This window comes from Gasterosteus aculeatus, chromosome 17 (assembly GCF_964276395.1).
Source record: "Gasterosteus aculeatus chromosome 17, fGasAcu3.hap1.1, whole genome shotgun sequence".
NCBI classification, from domain to species: Eukaryota; Metazoa; Chordata; class Actinopteri; order Perciformes; family Gasterosteidae; genus Gasterosteus; species Gasterosteus aculeatus.
The window spans coordinates 11,919,618-11,941,323 of record NC_135705.1 but is presented as its reverse complement, the minus strand read 5'-3'; the positions used below and the strand labels follow the sequence as shown (position 1 = coordinate 11,941,323).

The window sequence follows — 21,706 nt, the reverse complement described above, 5'->3', positions numbered from 1 at the left end:
CTCTTTTCCTCTCCCATGATGGCTGTCAGTTATAGTGAACGGTGACACACACGTTTTCGACATGCCCTTCCGTGGCAGCTTAAACCAATAATCACCACTTTAGGATTTCAGCATATATGACACACACACATTGTGCGTGCATGAACGCCTCCACGCCGGACACTGAGGATCTTTGTGTGTGTGTTGGTGAGAACAACTGTTAAAAGAACAGAGGGATTTATATAAAGACCAGCGAGTCTGAGACAAAGCTTGCTCGTATCCTCTGTAAAACAATCAATAGGAGAGCAGACATCCAGCTGTAAATAAATAGGGGGGAGGCAGAATGAAGGGAAGGAGAGAAAAACACAACAGTAGAAAGGCTGGACAAATCTCCCGGGGGACGCCAGAGGAAACAGGTTGTGTTTGAACAGCCCTCATACGTGGTCAGAGAGCAGGAGAAGAAAAAGCAAGGCGTCTCACCAAGGAGGGGGAAAGGGAGGAACGGGGACACACAGAGGAAAGGGAGAGGGATCTTGGAAATGTGCAACAGACGCCCTGAGAGGAAGAGAGCGTGTTTTTAAGCGGTATAAAGAAGGGAATGAAGCCCTGTTACTGACCCATCTGCTCATCTCAATATGAGTGTGAGTACAGAATCTCTCTCTCTGTCTTGCTCTCCTTCCCCCCGCTATCGGCAGCTTCTCACTCTGCATGTAGGCAGAGTTGGTTGCTAGGGTTACTGAATTGCCCCCATTTTTCTGGGTTTGTGAGGAGCAGAGAGAAAATGAGAACGGATAATGTAGATTTGTGTCCCCTGTCGGGTCTGGCTAATCAGGTTGCACACACGCACAAACACGTTTCAATTCCATTTTGAACCGTGGTCTTTTTAGTTTTTCTCTTTCAGATGTCTTGCTTTTGCTCCCCTTGTCTGCTCTCCTCTGCCTCCGTTTATTCCTTATTTTAATTGCTGTATTTTTCTCCATGGTGTCACTGCTGTTTCCTCATCTTCCTCGAGGGTGTGTCTGTGTGTGAGACCGAGGGTAGCCGGGTTAATTAAAGGAAATTCGGAATGGTTGTTCCTCCGAAATAAATTGACATGTCACTGATATTTTTAAAAGCCTGTGGTCTGATTTTAAACTTGCTTCAACATCCAACGCTGCAACTGGCGAGAGGATGGGGGGTTTGGGCTGTTGTTAAGGAGAGAATGTCAGTTTTGTGTGTGTTTGTGTTGGAACTGGGCAATCGCGGCATGCTGGCACTCACCATTCAGGTTCACACCTCCGCTAATGCCGTTTTAATGAAGCCATTCATCACTTCTTCTCAGCTGAATCTGCATCACTTACACACACGCAGGCTCTCGCTCGCTCTACTCTTTTCTTCCATATGAATGTGTTCTTCCCCCTTGTTGTCACGTGGATGCACTAGTTCTATTTGACTTGTACCTATTTTCTCCCAGTGTTTGTTGCTGCATATACTCATGCTTGTAGACAGAGGTGTGCTTAAAGTTTTTACATTAAACCTACCGTGAATGTAGGAGTGCTGTAGTTTTCTTTCCCACAGTCATCTCTCTCACACACACACACACACACACACACACACACATAGACTCCTGTGTGGGCGGGCAGCTAGATGGCTGAATATGAGCATCATCTGTTCGCTGATCTTGAAAACAGTGAGCTTCAGCCCTTAACCCCCTCGCTTTCCACTCAAACCAGACCTCCACACACGTCCCTTTAACGGCCGCGCCGGCTGTGCGCTCCGTGTTTGAGTGTGTGTGTGTGTGTGTGTGTGTGTGTGTGTGTGTGTTGCTAACGAGTTGACCGTAGCTGGAGGTTACATCGAGGTCACTGGTGAGGTAGCAGCAGGAAGTAGATGTAGCGGTCAGATGTCCTCATGTCGTCTTCCTTTTTCGCTCATACGCGTGGGCACAGCCTGTGATATGAGTCCCCCCCCGCGCCAGTTGACAGTTCTGCATGTGAGCAGCACGGCTGAAAAACAAGACTACATGTCACACATGCTACCTGACCTGTGGTCCAAATGAACAGGCTTCTAGAATTGGCGTACTCTCTCCTGCGTGAGTCTGGAAGGGTTTCTTGATCAGAAGAAAGAAGAAACCAATAGATAAATACGGGCCGTGTCAAAGTTAGTAAACGCAACCAATCTTAAACCGATCTTTATTTGGTTGTATTTCAATACACTGTATGTCATTGAAGTCATCATTTGAAGATGTGAGTTGCTGTGACATCCAGAAGCCAACATTGTTTTATAAATGTGGGTTGACACGGGTTAAATGCAGCCTCTGAGGACCTGCATCATGTGCACACTCGTCTCCAGGCTCGTATCAGCTCATGTTGGTGGGTGTGGTTGGGTAGGACTTGTCAAGTGCCTCGGTTGGCCTGGTGTGAATGAACCCAGAAATGTGGTTTACCTGCGCAGACCTTGTGCTGGAGCTGTTCCTAGGCTCATACCTCAGTGCCGAGATGCATCGCCCTGGTTTTCAGGTTGCTGCAAACTCTTTCTCTTGTTCTACCTCTCACTGAGCAGGGCCAGGGGGAAACAGTGTGTGAGGAAAAAACTGCTGATATGTGCGCTTCACTCGTGCATGTTTAAGCGTGTCCTGAGGCCTTTCCTACTCCTAAACCTGTCATGTACAAACACAAAAGTTGTTGTTCTAAACAACACTGAAATGCCTGTGGAGAGAATCTATTTTTGCCCTTTTTGATAAGTGTTGTATTTCGATACTACATGGCAATATCGTAGAAAAGTAGTTGTGTTGTTGCCTGTTTGAAGCGGGTTGGAGCATATTGAGATGCAGACACAGTCAGACACTAAGCTCTGTGCATTGCAATGGGTTCCATTTTTAAGAGGCACACATACAGGCTGCAGTGATGCATATGTAGAATAGTAATTAGCTATGTCAGACAATACCAGAGTTGTTAAGCACCCCACAAATCAAAACTGAGTTCTAAAATGGTCTTAGTATCATTTTAATTGAGCCAGATTAACAGAGCATTTTATAAATCACATCGGTGGAGAAGTACATCATCACTGACAACACATCAAAGCAATGTGTGCTGAGCCAAATGACAATGCCTTTTGACTAAATACCACAGCTTCTACGAGACATGGCTATAGGGATAAACTTGATGCAGAGGTGACACGGTCATCATTTGTTAATTCAATCAAAGGAGCACCAGTAGGTAGACGTCATAGCGTGCAGGCGCCCCACAGACCCCACCCATAGTGCTGCTCTAGGCTGTCTGTCAGTGTCCCTCTGCGCTCAGTGTACAGACTATGTGCTGGCCTGCTGTGGGATACCCCCTCTCTGATTACCGCCACAGCCTCTCCCCTCTGCTGCCCCCCCCAACCCTCTTCACATTCCGACTCAGTCCATGTGCTTCAAGCTGCGTGTAAATGGGAGCATCCCTCTCCATACGCGCACAGACACATACTCATTCCTGCTGTGTGGCGGCCCGTGTAGAACTCTTTTCTGTCTGAGGGCAGCGTTGCATGTCAAAGGTTTGCTGTCCATGACACGTATGCACAGACACACAGGCATTCCGTGTGTGTGACGGTTGGGAGGCGGCGGGCCAAGTGACTCAGTGTGAGTGGGGCTCTTGTCATGTGCAGATGGTATTCCCACAGAGGAATGTGCAAGAGAGATTCCCAGTCCGGAGGGGTGGATTCCCACTGCTGTATTAAAGCCTTTAGGCAGCGTTGTTGTTTTTGTTTCAGAACTGATTCAGGCAAAAAAACAGTCATAATAAATAAAGGGAAAAAAAAAATCTTATGCCAGAAATTCCTATTCCGCCAGCAACAATAGAATCTGCTACAGAATGCTTTAACAGTGTGTATTGTCAAATACTAGTCAGCAATAACATCAGACAGGTGTTCGAGGAGACGAAATATAACTACAATACAAGAGTACAAGTGATTTTTTTTTTTGACAATGCCTTTCAGCAACCGACATGCAGCTCTTTGAGGTGACTGGGCACTTTGAAAGATTGTTGATTAAACACAAACCGTTGTTAATGGCCATGCAAATGGAACCACACTGAATTCCATAAAATGTAACAATAACAAAACTTTTGTATACCTGACACGATGACTCTTGGTGCCCATTGTTTCCAGTGTTTCTGTTACCGATAATGGCCAGGAAGGCTTACAGTATGTGTGAGTCAGGTCCCTGGCTGTGTCCCTCTCCATTGTGTCTCACTGGCCATGACAATGATGGCCAGTGTCCTCTGGGTGAAATCCACTGCCGGTGGAAGCTTATGTTCTACATGCTCCATATGCACACAGCACAGCTGGCGTCGGCATCGAAGCCATTTTGGATTTTGTTGAATCAGTTTGTTGTCTTTGGTACAAACAGGGAGAATGTGTCTGATTTCTAGCAGGGAGGGGAGCGAGGGTGTGTGATTTTCCCCCTTTTCTTTTGCCCAGAGGCGTGGGAGCTTGGTGAGCAGAGCGAGAGGAGCGTATGCCCCATGTCTGGGAGCTGTGGAGTCAGAACAGCAGGACTCCGCGAGATCAAACAGGCTTCCTCTGCGGATAAGCCAGGGAGGGAGACAAGCGCAGGCGGGGAAGGGATGAAGGAGAGCGAGGAGCGGGCGCTTTGTAGTCTTTCAAACTAGAGAGAATTGTCGTGCAATAAACGCCTGTAATGACTCCCCCCGCTTTTCCTCGTGTCTGGCTCCAGATGGTCTGCCAGTGCGAGTCAGGTAGAACAGGTACGGGCCACATGTGAGCCTCCCCCTGTCTGCTGTTACCTTTTGACTTCCACTTGTCTCCCCTGCCAGCCACGGACCCTGTTGTGCCCTCCAGAGGAGTGATTGTTTGTTGGTGTGTCGGCCAGAAGCATGTTTATGATGCAGAGATTGCACAGTGTGTATGTGAAAGTGTTCCCCTCTTCAACACCGAGGCAGCATCAATAATTCAGCAGCACGCCGCTGAGCACAACGCCACAGACAGCATTGCTTTCTCTCTTTGCCTCCCTCTAGATTCTTCAGTATTTATATGCCTCCTGTAGACTGTCTTATGCCCCCCATTTTGTTTCTCTTCCACCCCCTCCCCCCATCCGCTCAGTTCTGCCCACCTCGCCTCTCCCCGGTTTCTGTCATGTTTTTACTACTAGAACAGAGCACCTTCCAAACCTTCACCTTTTGTTGCATTCATCAGTGTCTCTTTTTTTTAGCCCTCCTATTTTCCTTTCTATCTCACTCCCTTTAAAAAATATAAACATATATCAGGGATTTCATTCCTGTGTCCGCTCCCTCTTTTCTCCGTCTCATTCTTTTTAAATATCGTCAAGGCAGTTTGGAAGGGACAAGAGAGAGGAGGGAAGGGTGTGGACGCCCACACAGCAGCACTTCCTTGTGTTGTGCTGAGCTCGACCCATCCCTGACACACACACACACACACACGTATTACATCACTGATAAAATAAGATACACGCGCTGTGTGGAGTCACCGACCCTCTGTTCGCTCTCCTCTCGTTGGAGCGGCGTTTTCTCTTGGTATCAGGGCAGTCCGTTTGGGAGTGCAGATAGCTTTGTTTTTCCATCTTGTGTCCAAAGACTCTCCCAAGAATCCAGGTTCTCGTGAGGTCAAAGGGCAGGAAAAGTGACAACGAAACAATTGAACTGTAGGACTCAACCACAGGGCCAATCGTAGGGGTGTCAGGAGGAGGGCACTAGGCTTTAGATCTAGAAGAGTCTGACACTTCAAGAGGTTTGTCCCGTCATTGAGCCTCCTCCTCAGAAAGGTTAAAGCCAGCGACGCTCCATTCATATCTTACTACATTCTACATTCCAACGGATGCTTGCTTGCTGTCACTGAGAGGAGTGAGCAGTACTGAATGAGAAGACTGAAATGAATTAACCCCAATAAAACCACTGCTCTTTGGTCCCGCATGTCTATCCATATGGAAATGACAGCAATGATGGGAGCACAGCATCACTGACCTCCCCGCGGCGCCATCGTGGCCGCGTCTCAATTGATGCAAAACACACCCGGTTCCTGGGCTAGCAGTCACATTTCAGGCCACCTCCAGGAGCGCGGGCGAAAGGCTGCAAAGATAAGGACCCCTGAGACGGGAATATTTGAGCTGCCGGGGTAGTCATGTGGGTGGTATCCAACCGTGCTTGCTACGTTTTGTGTGAGAAAGCGAAACAATAGCGCGTATGTGTGCGTTGGAGCAGCACAAAGGCTGCTCTGAGGGCATCGGTCGCGTCCTCAGGCTGACCTGAGGTGAGAGTTTCCTCGCTCTGCTGAGGTTTACACAGGTTCACTAAATATGCTTTCAAGCTGACATTATCTGTGAGGGTTTGATCCGTTATGCTTTCTAACGACACTGTTTGTGCATATTTACTACCCTGCGGGTACTGGGAAGATTTGCTCGAGGCTTACTTGAGTTTTCTGCACTGCGGAATAATGCAGTGTGTATTGGTTTATTGAGGTTTTTAATTGGGCAGTGAACTCAAATGACCCTGATCCGCCCTGCGGCAGGCTGATCAATTTACTGTGATGCCCCCTAACCACTAAATAAGTTACACAAATCACACACACCTGCCTCACCGGAGGCTCTGCTGCTCCGTACACGTTGTGTCCTTCTTGTTATTAACAACATTAATGCGTCGGATCAGAAAAAAAGATCATGTTGGTGCAGCTATTGCACTTTTTGTACTTTATTTTTACACTGCCTTCAGGCTGCTGCAGATCACTAAGGTTAAAAGAAGTGTGGAGAGCGCCCTGCTTCTACACTGCCTGTCAGCTCTTTTTGTAAGTTCTCAGCAGAAGATTATTGATGATAGATGATAATTGTCTGATACAATCTTGTAAATTTGAATAGTTTCTCAATGCTGCAGCTCCTCCTGTTAAAGGCAATAGAAAACACTACCGAGTTGAGCATTAGCGGTCTACTTCAACACAACTGCCTCATGAGAACACTTTTGACTACGGTTTGCATTTCATACAGGAACAAACAATTTAATTACAGAATGACACATGCGTATTCAATGGGTTTGTCCAACTAGCATGCAGACGGTGATTAGTATAATCTGTTTCACTTTCATGTTAAGCCCGCTGAAATGAAAGACTTTTCTTGTGTATTTTCTATAAGCTCATTTTCCTCAGTCTGGAAGCCTCACATATTCATTAAAGGATAATCCAACAAAAAATGAAATACAAAGTGGTCTCTAACCTTGTGCTAGTACCACAGACAACTGACCTGAGTCCTATTTCAGAACTGCGTCCCATGTTTTATCTCATGAGGACCCGATCTCCCATCACAAGTTGCAGGCAGGACATCATGGATCAGTGTGTGCGCACAGTAAGTGCATAACACACTTACAGGCCACTACACTTCTCTGAGCTATTGCTTTGATCTGAGGATTACTGTGATCACATTCTGAGTGGCTGAATGGGATTTTCACAGCTTTAAACTGAGTTTATACTCCCTGTATTTGTAACTTGGCACGGGGCAAGATCACGTAAATGTCACAAATATTCCGATGATTAAAACATTTGTGTCTAGATACAGCCAATTAGCTTTTAAATTATCTAAAAAATATAATATACATTTTTTCAGCCAAATTGTTTAAACTTTTATTCCCTTCTTCCTAATGCATGTTATACTTGGCTGCTTTCTCAACAGGGCTTGTAGAAAAGCAATAAAGTAGTCCATAGATATGAGTTTACAAATGATTGCATTCCCTCATCTGTATTGTTGAGGTTAGTTTCTGGCTCTTGCCAGCTACACACAAGTCTATGGGCGCAACTGTGGAGCCAAACAAAATGACAGAGAAAGTAAGTGAATTACTGACAAACTTAAACCACAGTATATTTTATTGGTGATTGGATAATGCAACCCACTTGATGCTGCTTGCACATTAATGTGTCTTCACATGTTGAATAAACTAATTTGAGGAGTTAAACGAGGATTTGTCATGGTTTATAAATGTAATAACCTAAGCATGAATTAATGAAATTGCCCAATTTTGATATGGAATTCAACCTAGACATTATTCATAAGATGCATTTTCATTCCTGTACGGAAGGGAAACCATGGCCCCCTTTTGTTTTTGACCAGTGGGGATTCATAGTCAATCCTTGTAACCACTGTGTTCTTTTGCTACCAGGAAACTGACCCTGATCTGGGTCAAGCCGTTTAAACTTGGTAAAGTTGGTGTGAAAGCCATTACACGAAAGAAAAATAAGTAAAACAAGAACATCTTTATGTGTGTGTTTGTGTACCTCAAGAGAGCAGGATCGTTATGTTAACCGGAAAGAAACTAAATGTAAAAGAGCTAAAGACTGAACAACGCTGTAAAGACACAAAGACACAAAACAAAAGCCTTTTCCCTTGAGATTTGTGCTGCTTTTGTACTGTTCAACAAAATTCTGCTGAGGTGTTGAGTAGTGCTGCTCCCTGGGAGGTTCCTAATGTGGATTGGCCCACTTTCTCTTTCTCTCTCTCTCACTCTCTCACCCTCACTCACCCACTCTCTCTCTGCAGCACAGACTAATGCCTGGGCGGCTATGTAAGCAGGTGGGAAGAATTGAACTTGCTGGCTGAATGTGATCTTCACTGTGAAAAAATACATGTTTCTCAGTGGTAGTTTATACCACTACCCCTTCTCGGTGGGGGTGAGGGTGGTAGGTAGAGTGGGGTTTCTGATCTTCTCTCATGCACATCGTAACTGTTTTTCACGTATCCAGGTTTGGCTCTTGTGACAGACTGCCGCCTTGCTGAAATTGTGGCCATATTTCATCGGCCGCCCTGTCACCGCCGGCAACCCCCCCGACTCCCCGAGCTGTAGCCTCTGCAGGAGTCATTCGGCAGCAAGGCCACTTCTCCCTCATACATGCACATATACATCATATGTTAGCAAGCGTGAGAAGAAGTTATCCCTCTCGAGTGGCATGTCGGAGAGAAGGGTGAGGTGGATGCAGAAAGGGGGAGGGTGGTTTTTTTTAGTTGCTGCATAGGCTGATTCAGCTTTTTCTGCCTTCAGTAATAAAGGACTGGGAGCCAAACACTGTGAGTCACGCGCTGTTCTCCGATTGCCATCTACAGCTTATACCTCCATGTAAACAGAGCTTTCATAGCGTTATTGTACAATTCATTTAAATGCATTTAATGTAAATGTAAAGTTTAGGGCTGCAACCAATGTTCATTCATATGTTCATACACATTCTTTCTGTTAATGAATTGGTGATTCGATATCGGAATAAATACACATGTGTTCATGTGTAGGTTCAGGTTCAGGAATAAATTCATCAGAATTAAAAAAAAAACCAACATCACATGTACACACTTGTGTAAGCACACAGCCTGCACACTGACGGACATCTTCATGTGGCTGGCGCTCCTTCCGCTGGCATCACTACATCATGTAGCCCATAAAAGTTCTCCCCGTCCCTGCCCACCTCGGTCTGGGTGGAGAAGCTTGTAGCTGGAAATTGCGGTGATGTGACGTCAAGGTGGACGGGCCGATTGTATCTCAAGCTCGGCTGCTGTCCTCGCTCTCATCCTTTTGTCTGAGGCAACATATTCCCCCATCTGCTCTTTTCCCCCCAGCCCGCTTCCTTCCACTGGCACTCAGATAAGGATCGGCAGCAGTCAGCAGATACGGCCTCTGACTCGCGGTGCCGCTGCCCTCCGTCAACTCCCACTTTATCTACATCTCTAACATTTTGTTTTCCCGGCGGCCATTTTTCGGCATGCCACTGATGTCTGTTGGAATGCAGTGATAAGAGTTTGCTATATGCCAGTCACGTACATGTGTTTAGCTACATGCCTCTTTACCCCACTGGGGTGTGTGTGTGTGTGTGTGTGTGTGTGCGCGCGCGCGTTGGTGGACAGGGACTGAGGCTGCCATGCACAGCTATTAGACGACAGTGAGAGGCTATTACACACTGCGCTTCCCTCGGGCGGGGGGGGGCTTTACATGCATGCGCATATACACACGAAGCCGTCATGGTCCCCATGCTGACGTGTCAAAGTCTGAAGGAGGGATGAAGCAACGATTGATGTAGGGAGGCATCACGCACCATCACTCATTCACTTAAAGTGTGACGAGTGTTTACCTGCTAATAAAGATGGGAACGAACCCACCTAATGATGCGTCTGCACAGGAAATGGTTCCCACGCCTACCCGTCGCTGTCTGAACGTAGTCCTGCGTCTTTTTCTATTCTTGTTATGCTGGATGCGGAAAGGGGGGCGCTGTCCGAGACACACTGCAAGGCAGCACGCGGACGCACGCACACTCAGTGGGCTCCCTCCCATGCTTGGGTGGTGAATTAGTCAAATCCCCCGACTGCTAAGTCGGCTGCTAAGTAGATTAAGGGGGTGTTCGGCCTTGGTCATTTGGAAACACAAGAAAGTCGGTGCACACACACACACACACACACACACACACAGTTAGTTATATTACTGGCCAGGATGGTATATCATGTGTTTTTTGTTTTGCTTTTTTGTCTGATACAGGCCTCCTCAGACAGATGGTGTAGGTAATTTTACTGTCATGGGTTTCATCCCTGCGGTGAAGCGTGTGCATGTGTAAGAGAGCGGGAGAGATGTAGAGGAGGAGACAGACGAAGGCTGTCGGGAACAGACTGAGACCCAGATGGCTGTCCGGCAGAGACCGGAAGTAGAGGTGACACCCGGTGGATGGTGCCCTTGAGTATGAACCACACACACACACACGCATTAGCCTAAAGACCTGCCACGTGAATTTAGTAATTGTTAGTATGGCCACAATTTTAACAGTCGATTAACTGGCTCTATAAAGCCCGAGGTGCGATGTTATCAAATTCAAATCAAATTCTTTGTTCAACTAACGACTCAAAATCCAATGAGTTTTAAGCAGCAAGTTCTCATGATTAAAACGCTGGAAACAAGAAGTGCTTGAGTATCTTGAATAATTTAAAGTACTATTTGTTCAATCAAAATAGTTGCAGATGTTCTTGTTTCCTTTTGTTCTGCTAAACGTATTCAGCAGATTAATGAAATAAATGTTTTTTGCAGCCCCAATCACATTTGAATTTTATCCACTGTCTTGACCCTCCCCCAATACACATATTCTGTCATCGCGCTCTCCGCACTGGGTTAGTAGAGCAGGGGGGGCTTTAAATGGGCGACGAACGATTTAACTTTTGATAAGGCTTTTCATTATGCATAGAGACCCCAATCTCGCAACGTCCCAAACCCTGTGCCCCCCCAAGGAGAGAAATCCGAGCATTAGATGTTTGGAAAGTGCTGCTGGTATCAGGAGGGTGAAGTGTTGCATTGCAGAATGTCCTCCTGGAAAGACTGATCATATTCAAACAGTAGAGTGAGGTAGCAGGATTCTTTTTAAAAACTTGCGCTGAAATGGATAGTTCTGTCGCTATAGGTGTCTTCCACCAGTTGGTTGACGTGGGACAACGACTCCCTCCGATAGCTTTGCAACCTTTGACCCCCGACTTGTGAACCGAGCTCAGGGAGTGCAAGGACCCCTAACGAGAGCCCACATGGCTCGAAGCACACACACACACACATACACACCTTCCTCCAGCTGAGGGATGAAGGCTCCCTTCGCCAGTCAGTAAAGGGTTAATGACTTCCTGATCTGAGTAGAAGTGCAGAGGAATGTACCCATGCTGAGTACAACCCCCCTGCAATAACTCCCTCACTGTCCCCCCTTTTACTTCGTATGTTGTCTCCCTGAAGGGAACAACATACACAACAAGTAATGTTTTCTGCACATCAATAAGAATCGTGTCCTCTCTGCAATCCATCATTTCAGCGCGCGCCCAACAGAGAATATTTCACCACTGAGCCCCCAAAGAACGTATTACGTATTAGGTAGTGAGATATTAGTGAAATGTGTTACTCAGCTTGGATACAAGCAGGCAAGCTGTCATCTAACTCCGAGCATTTCCTAAAGTGTCCAGCCAATCCTTTCAGAGGACGTTTCCCAATGCTCATCAGAGGTGCATGAGCCCCCTTCTGCTTTATCAGTCGACCGATCGGTCCCCTCCGTCCCTTTAGTCCACATCCATGCTACCGGGGAACCTTTTCTAAACAATGAAATGGACACCCACATTGGGACTTACGACGTGTCCTTTCCTGATTCGTCACACCGCTGGAAGCGAACAAACAATAGCTGTGATTATCAATTCACTGCTAGATTAGTTTAACTTAAATAGCAGGTCACATGTGTTCTATTGTGATCTATTTATCTTTCTTTGATCATTTCTTTGTTGGTATTTGTGGGTGTGTAAGAACGAAAGGCCGGGAAGTCAGATGCTGGCTTTCTTTGCCTGGCTGAAAGCATCCTTCAGCAGCTTGTTCTCCGTTATAAAGTTGGGCCAGAAGTGAAATTAACCAAACAGACCCCATTAACTTCAGCCCCTGACATCTCCTGTTGGTGACTTATTTATGCTCAAGCACAGCGCAGAGAAGCTCTCATCTCTCCCTCATGTCCTCTGCTCTCATGGTTTGGCCTCCGTAGAGTTTTCCATGTCTGAAAGTGACTAAACTCGTTAACTTTTCTCCTTAAGAGGACACTGCTTTTCCTAAAGGTTTTAGGCTCTGGGTGAGAGAGGAAATGCCTGTATTACTTTTAGTGTGTGAGTCCGTGTGTGTGTGTGTTTGTTTTCAGAACAAAGTCCAGACCCAAGGAAAAGACATTGGCTGGAATCCTTCCATTCCTGCAATAGTTTTCCCTCCAACACTTAACTGTACTGTAATTCTATCTTTTCCTCTACTCTGCTCCTCACTTGGTTGCTTGGTTGTGGCTGCTTGTGTGTGTGTGTGTGTGTGTGTGTGTGTGTGCGCGCGCGCGTAGCACTATTAGGCAGGCATGTCTGGAACTAATAGATTCCACCCTTCTGAAGAATCTTATTAGGCAATACGATCTGCAACCTGAGGCTTCAGCCTACCTTCTCATTCAACTGCCTTAAAATCACGTTCCGTAGCCCCGCCATCCATGTGAACGCACACACACACACACTTTCCCCTAGCCTTCAACCTGCAAACCTCTGGCCCAGTTTCTCTCCTTCTGACTCTCTCCCCTCTTTTCCTGCCTGGTTTCAGGTTCTGAGGTTTATATTGGTGAACTCCACAGCTGCCTTTTTTTTCCCTCTCGGCTCTTTCATTGGAAGAAACAGACACACACACCTTGATCCAACCCCCATCCTGCCAAACACACACGCACACATACATGCTTCCTGTAGTTGTTTTAGTACCCCCTCCCAACCCCCGTGTGCTCCCTACTGGCAGTGAACTGGCCGGACTGACTTCCTTTCTCCTTGTCGTCTCTTCCTGTGTGTGTGTAGGGATGAATGGACATATTATTCACAGCGACGCACTGACCTCCCCCGCCGCCCCACACCCTCCCTTACTCACCCTTTACACTGCTTTCTGTTCTTGCTCCTTTTCTTTCTGCTCCTTTCATTCTTCTGAGGACAATAGTATGAGCTCACAGTGGTACAACTCTAACCCCCCCCCCCCCCCCCTCTGCACTGCTATGTACCGCAGTATCAGCCCCCGGAGCAAGAAAGACCCGACCGTACTGCACAGTACACTTGCAGTTTGTACACTCGTGTGCACACACACTCACACACACAATGACAGAATGGGCGATACCTGTCCTCGGTCCAGATCCCCCGGGTTTGGTTCCCTTGGATTCCTTAGAAATAGTTGAGAGTCTTCTTGTGTTTAATGCTGGCTGAGGGTTGTGGGCGCTTCAATGAGGTTTGTGTTTAAAGGATTATCCCGGTTTATAGTACTTGAGTTTCATTTCCTTGGATTTGACCTTTTGTTTGTGTTGATTACGCTTGCTGAAGTAATTGTTGTGATCTGGGAACATCCAATGTTTTTGTACCCATTCAGTCATAGAGGGGCAACTGACTTAATGACACGGGTTCCTTTAGCGCAGGAAGAAAAACTTCAATAAATGCAACGTTATCTCTGCAATTAGGTTCAGTGTTTCCCACACATCCAACTTCAATGTGTGGTGGCTGACCAAGGGAGGGGGGGGGGGCGCTGAACTGGAATAATTCGTTCAATATTAATTTGTAACACAGAACTTTATTGGAGATTCTTTGCTTAAAAGTTCAACAAATCACGGAATTATCAGAATTAATGAAAATACATTTTCTCATGTGTGTGTGTGTGTGTGTGTGTGTGTGTGTGTGTGTGACAGAGACGGAGGGAGAGCAGGGAAAGGAAATGCAGCTGAACGAATACGCTGCGTGATTTAAATAGCGTTAAATGAATAGATATACTAATATGTACACTAAACCCAATGTTTGGCGGCCGGTGTTGAATCTGTGGCACACTCCCACATTTTAGTCTATGTGTGGGACACACTGAGGTTTGTATTCATTAATATATATTTGTAGTATTATGTTCAAAGAACCTTGAAAATACAAGTAGGTCATAATTAATCAGAGTTTTATTTTTACTGAACCGGCCTGTCATCTGTGTTGGTTGCTTGTTTGTACCCTCCTGCTCCAGCCAGTTCAAGCCTCGTCTCGAACATCCACCACGTCTACTTGTTTATCCGTTGCCACGTGTGTGTGAAAGTGTGTGTGTACAAACCAGAGCAGGACAGATCAGGGATGGGGCTCCCAAGAACAGACTGGACAGCTGCCGTCAAAACACTCCAGAGTGACAGCGTGGACTCAATTTTGTGTGTGTGTGTGTGTGTGTGTGTGTGTGTGTGTGTGTGTGTGTGTGTGTGTGTGTGTGTGTGTGTTGAACCCATAGCCCAGGGTGTTTTCAGGTATAATGAGTGCCAGCAGCAGTAGGTGTGACTCCTCTATCTAGCACTTCTGTCAGCTTTCAAACAAACAGCCTAAAGCTGTCCTAACTTCAGCTATTAAAGGTAATGTTGCAGGGAAAACGTGACTTTCAGTCAGGAGGATGGTTGGGTTTACTTTTGGCAGCATCTTCATTTCCTTTTTTTATATTTATTTGTTCTCCTTTTTAGAGTAAACACACATTTGTATGCAGCAGCGTGTCTGTCAACTGCAAAATATCACATGCAGGCATTGACCACGGTGGTACTGTCATTCTAGCATGGTTACATTGTCTCCATCCATCATTATCTCTATTTTCATCTTCCCCTTTCTGGGTCAGAGTAAGCAAACCAGTCAATAATGCATAAGGAGGAGGGGCAGCTTTGGGTGAAATGGTTTGACAGATTTCATGCTCACGTTGTTTCTACATAGAAAGCCAGGCATATGGGGGGTAATCAATCACGCAATTAATCACAGGGTACCGCCCCCTCATCTCCACTCAGTGCCAAAAGAAACCAACAGGGGGCTCCTGTCACCGGGTTGAAATAAAAGAAGGAAAACAGACGCAACATGAAGAAGAAAAGGCCTTGAGAATCAACAGTGATCCATATGAGACAGTCAGACGTTTGTATATTTGTAGTTAAAAATACCATTAAAATAGCGGTATAAATAGGTTCTCGAACATTGATGTCGCTCCCCTCCACCCAAGACACATTTCCCCTCTTCTATTTAAATGACATCCAGATTTCACATTGGATGTACAAATAAAAACTGCAACTTCCACGTTTCTTGAGGCCTTCTCAATTGTTTGGGTCTCATACTCTCTACATATCTCACTGCATTCACTGTGAATCCAAGAGCGATATGGTCCATTGTCATATTTCCTTTTGATTACCGTCCGCTGAGCCTGTTGTCTCGTTTGACCTTTCGGTAAACTCACACACTCCCTGTGAATGAATGAAAATGCACACCGCTGCTTTTGTGAAGGCCCAATTTGTTTACTGTTCCACCGTGAAAAAGATTCTGACGTCCAAACCTTAGTTATGCATCACATTTCCTCCCAGTCAAGCACCCGCTAGGGATGTCAGGCCTCTGTATGCGCACTTTTGCACCCTAACGTTCCTGAACAGGCGTCTTATTTTAAAGCTCTATTGGTTTCTTCACACATCACTCGTATAGAGTGAACGTGGTGATATTTGTGTACTTAGACGTCACTGAACAACTTTTTATAGGTTGGTAAGTGCAGTCTGTTTATGAATGAAAAGAGGAAGAACTGCTTTAAAGATTTCCATCCATCTTCTTCAGATGAATTTTGTTGCATTTGTTTAAGGGTGTAGGTGGAACTTGTAAACTAAGTGTATGTGGGCAAGGCTCGTACAGATAGAGCTAAAGAGCTCTCTGCACCAAAAAGGGAAGGAAAAAGAGGAGGAAGAAGAGAAAGGATAGCATCAGTAAAGTAGAATCCCAGATTACAAGTCCTGCTCTCATCTGCATGGAAAAAGTGACTGGGTTGTCTGGTGGGGGGGGGGGGTGTAGGCGTCACATTCCAATTCACATCCGACCTCTCACTAGGATGATGACCATTGCAGAGGGACGAGGCGGAAAGGGAGACCCGCAACCATCTTTCCTCTTTGCTGTAACAGGCGTACCGTATCCCAACCAACACTCCTCTCCTGTTGGCCAACGTTGGTGTCCAGATGGATGAAGACATTTTAGAAGCTCGCAGGGAAATTCAGTTTAACAGCCAGTATCAACAAAGTATAGTGTGGAGAAGTCGCTTTGGTTGAGCCACGCAGCCTTATATCTTATAAATGGAGCGTGTTGCAAGACACCCTCTTCATCCTAATGTTAGTTAGGGGCCCGCGAGGGGCTTCGGGTGCACAATGCATGGCCTCGCTGTTAAATTGATTTTACCGCCATTAAAGCTGCTCTCCGAACATCAGAGTCGCATGTGACTACGGTCCCCTTTTCTCCTGCACGTATCCCCAAGGTGCTCCCCTGCTGATTTACCTAATGATTTCTTACCTTCTCACGCACTGCTTATTGATTGGAGCTTGTACTTTGATTTGTTGCATGTGGGGCGTGTATTCGGGTCGGGTGTTTACAAAACGTCTCGAGGTTTGGTGTTGGCCTTGAGAGGCGGGACGCTGACTCACTCCCCATCCTTGACAGCGCTGCGCAATGAGGACATTACTTACAACACACACACACAGACCAAGAGGCAATAACATGTGTTGTCAAAGCGGATTTTAGCACTAGGTCATTAGCAAAGGCGCCGACTGCGTGTGTGCATTTATTTGTTTGCGGCATAGTGTCATGATGCCACAAAACTGCTCTGCTCTGGTCTTTTCAGTGAATGACCAACTGCAAGCAGACACAGCCGCTGGCTAGCGGCACAATATTTAGCTCTGTGTTTTTGAGAGGAAGGAAGGGAGGAGTGGGGAGACAGAGAGGGGGCGGGTCGGTCACAGAGACATTTAGATATCCCACTTCTCTTTGTGGTAACGACAAACTGCTCTCTCAGCTGTTAAACACAAAAGCAGCATCAACAGTCGCTGTCGGCCGGATGGCCGGCTGCCTGATTGTGTGTCTTTGAACAAATGAGTACGCGTGTAAGAGGAGTCGACGCCGCACTGAAGCCAGGATGGAAGCCAAAACTGTCCGCTTTTACTACAGCCATCGTTGTAAAGGTAGGCCAGCTGTGGTAAAGCTGTCATGTTTCGACTGCACAGGCCGGCGGTTGTGTTTGTGTGTTGTTCCCGAAAAGGATGCATGTGCAGCCTGCTCTGTGTTAGCAGGCGGCTGTGAGAGCATAGCATTAACCTGTCAGCGCTGTTCCAGCCTATTTCCATCGTAGCGCGTGCGTCCTAAAGCCATCGATGTGTGCGTGCATGTGTTGCTGGAGACGCTTTGTCTTGTCCGAATCTATAGCTGCAGTGGGCAGGACTCTCCAGAGGACTTTTTGTGCAGCCAGTGATTTAATGTGGTTACTGCAGTGTGTCTGCACTGAGTGCACTCTATTAATTTGAGGCCGGACCAGTGAGCATCATTGAGGAGGGAGAGGAAGAAACTGAAAAGTGATAAGCTGGGATAGATAACTGCCTCTGGAGACCTTTTTGTGTGTTTGTGTGGAGGAGGAAATACTGACCATGCACACTAATTTACAGATGCGTACGGACATACACAAAAGTCTGGTTTGCGGTGTGGATTTCTCCAGGCTGCTGCGTCATGGCCGGGTGCTTAACCAGAGCCGGGCTTCATCCAATTCAGCTGTAACAAAGAAAACTAACCCACTCCCCCCCCCCCCCCCCCCCACCTTCCCTCCGACAGAGATCCGTGCCCAGCTGGTGGAACAGCTCAAGTGTCTGGACCAGCAGTGTGAGCTGAGGGTGCAGCTGCTGCAGGACCTGCAGGACTTCTTCAGGAAGAAGGCAGAGATCGAGGTGGACTACAGCCGCAACCTTGAGAAGCTGGCAGAGAGGTTCCTCACCAAGACCCGCAGCACCAAGGACCATCTACTCAAGTATGGGACTCACACACACACACATGGCACTACACAGAAAATTTCAGAGAGTTAAATTGACTTAAATTTTAACTCTAAGCTGGTGTTTATATTGTCCCAATCTTGTCAGTGTTAAATCAACACTCAACGATCAATCAAGTGTTAACAAGTTAACTCGGAATAAGTGTCAAAGATAAATCTACGCAGTGTTAAATACATTACATGTAATTTAGCTGACCAAAGCGACTTTTACATTTTAGTCTCGGGGGCAATTAGGGGTTAGGTGTCTTGTTCAGGGACACTTTGATATGGGACATGTAGCAGACGGGGTTTAACTCTACTAAGTGTCGCAAATGAATCTTGACACTGGATAATGCTCCAGCTCTTTCGTAGAATTGACTCTGTAAGAGTTGAATCAACTTTTTGCAGTGTGATTTCAACTCTGCACTCCAACACTTTTGCCGAACACCGGAAAATTGTCGCTGTGTACCACACTGGGCAGTGGGGTTTTAGGATGTTGCTTATGGATTTATTAGTTTACTTTAAGTGCCATTAAAAACCAAAACAAGAAGATTTCAAGTACGAGGAAAAGATAGACTAAATAAAAATGGTAACTTAGCACTTTTAAAGAGCGTGCAAAGGCTTTCAAGATTAGTGGTTTCCTTTGTGAGAAAAGAGAAGTAGAGACAGACAAAGACGAATGGGGGGGGGGGGAGGGAGGGGGCTATTGGCTTGTGCCAGTCTGGAAAATACTGAATTTCATCACTCACTTCCCTGTTTGGTATAATAAAACTCCAGCTGATTCATAGAACTGTTTTAGGATGCTCTGTTTTGTTATCACCAAGGTCCTGTGAGTCTGCGTATGCTTGTGTGTGTGTGTGTGTGTGTGTGTGTGTGTGTGTGTGTGTGTGTGTGTGTGTGTGTGTGTGTGTGTGGCCGTACATTTTGCCAGAAATGGCCAGGTGGAAATTTTGTGCTCTGACAGTTTTGCAGTGTCCTGCTGTCTGGCTTGTGTAAACCTTGCCCAAACGGGGATTATTTTCCTCAAAGAAGGTCAATTCCTCTCTCTTGTCCCCCACCCCCCATCATTTACACACACACAGTACTGCAGTGTAATTAATACACTATTACTACAATCCTGCGTTGTTTTTCAAACAACCCGCGGGGACACGAGTAGCTGCACCATGCGTGTCGGGATCTGCAGGACAGCTTATGCGTTATCAATGATTACTTACCCTTCAGAATGGTGGTGTTGCATTAACCATCTACCTTCAGTAGATGTCATTCCTCGTCCGTCCACGCTGTGTTGCATTTTCAAGGGCCAAAGTGCAAAAAATTGGCACATTGGCTAAATGACAAGCAGTACAAACATTATATTAGGAACAAAACACAATCCATTGTGATAGTTTTTATAGTACGTTCACACCAAAAGCAAAGCAAATCTGCGCCCCGCTTTACTTTACGTGCAAGTTTACTCGTCATTCGCGGTGCCCGTTTAAAATTCGCCTCATTCGTGACCAGACGCGTCTGGATCTGCATTGACTTTAAATGGAATCTACTCACGAGAATAATTCGCTTCACTTTTGGTATGAACGTACCACTAATCTTTGTCATACAGAAATGGCAGTTGATAATCCTGTTAGTGTTTTATGTGAATTCATCCACCAAAACAAATAAATCCAAAATCAATAATTGTGCAGCTGCAACATCTCTTGTACTGTTATTTTAACATTTATTTTACTGCAGTTAGCGAGGTACATTATTAAGAGAATTGGTTCATTTTTCAACAAGCAGGAGAATGTTTTTGTCTTGTGATACCTGCTTTGATTTCTTTTTATTAATTAGTTTTTAGCCGTATAATACGTCTTCTTTCTCTGACTTCCTGTTCACCATAACCTCCACTGCCACCTTCCTCTTTCTCTTCCCCTGCACGGTACTCGTTCTTTATTTCTCAGGCATCTCGCAGTTTCCCAAAAACATTTATTGCTTTGGCGATCGATAGAGATCGAAAGGCCCTTTAAACAAAACCCAATTCCGACCAAAAGGATATACCGCCCCAACACACACACTCATTTATAACACACACGCCCTCTAGCTCCGATCAATACTGAGACAGTTGCAGTGTGTGTCCCTGTGTTGCATATCGGGGGAGGGAAGTAGAGGAGCAGAGAGCGCGAAAGACAGAGGATAAAATATGTGGTTGAGCGTGTCGCCTACCCCTGCTGCTTCAGTACCTCTCTCCAGGTCATATCCTGTCAAATGTGTTAAGGCAATAAAAAAATTACAATTCACTAACTAAGTAAGTGATCAGGCTTTACTTTGCATCTTTCTGCTCTCCTCACACTGCCCTTTTGCTTTTGTATTTATCCAACATCTGCGTGTTTTAACAGTCAGCCTGTATCTGCTGCTGCTCAGTCCGGGTACAACGCTGGAATTCCAGCCATTTGGATGTGTGCAATCTTGTGTGTCTGAATGTAGGTGTGTGTGTGCGCGCCTGTGGCTAATTCTTCTTACTGCAACCGTTGATGGTGCTCCAAGCAATGTGGGGTGTAAGGGTTGTTGTGTGTCGATCCCGTTGGCAGAATGTGTTCGTCAGTGATTGAGGGTAACAGATAAGGCGTATTTTGTGTATATGTGTGTGTGTGTGTGTGTGTGTGTGTGTGTGTGTGTGTGTGTGTGTGTGTGTGTGTGTCTGTGCCTTGGGGCTGACAGGCTGATTGGTCACACAGAGAAGCCCTCACAAGTTGCACACTCAAGATCCAAAGCCCATCCTTATGCTAAGTATTAGCCCAGCTTTACTGATGATATTCTCCATGGTTGCAGCTACATATTATTTCCATGTGGGATTTGTGCTCTGATTGGGGTCGATGGTCATATGATCACACATGGACTGTAAATCTGAGTTTTCAATGTCAGTATTTCCTTGCACAGTATTGTGCAAGAGTACATGTGAATGTCCAAAGTTATTATAATTATTAGCTCATGCTACTATTTCTCAAGTTCATACTCAAGTATAAAAGAGTAAACATTTGAGTAAATCGTTTTTTCTCGCTGTCTTTCACTGAAAAAAGTCTTACAACATACCCCGCTCTCATCTGTTTATTTATTCATTTTTTAACACTATTTAAATAGGAAATGGAGCTAATATTCATACAGAACCATAATTTATAAAGCAAATTGTTTAGAATTGAGCTTGACCTAAACGTCAAAGTTGATCTGCAGCCTTGACGGAGCAGTTGGACCTCTTCTGCCATTTACTCGGAGCACCAATGCCCTGATTAATGCTAAGGATTTTGATCCTGAACGTAAATGACCATTAAGCATTTCCCCTCCAACGTGAGTCCCTGACCTGAGGACCGGCTCCGTTCCCAGCGTGCACCACGTGACCTTCGGAGGGCCGGTGACATTTCAGTTTGTTTACCTGGCGCTAGTTTGGG

The 21,706-nt window shown here is 45.9% G+C and overlaps 1 protein-coding gene across 4 annotated transcripts in view; it reads left to right on the top strand.

Annotated features, from left to right (window-relative positions):
* srgap2 (SLIT-ROBO Rho GTPase activating protein 2) overlaps window positions 1-21,706 on the top strand; it is a 43,834-nt gene that overhangs the window by 5,671 nt on the left and 16,457 nt on the right. For 2 of the 4 annotated variants that reach the window (XM_078092215.1, XM_078092214.1), the window contains exons 1-2: window positions 17,272-17,457; window positions 18,098-18,290. In XM_078092215.1, the coding sequence (XP_077948341.1) occupies window positions 17,412-17,457; window positions 18,098-18,290 (239 nt within the window). In that variant the 5' untranslated portion in view covers window positions 17,272-17,411. Of the gene's footprint in view, window positions 1-17,271; window positions 17,458-18,097; window positions 18,291-21,706 lie in introns of those variants that run through there. The other 2 variants (XM_040202890.2, XM_040202888.2) reach the window with 1 other exon arrangement.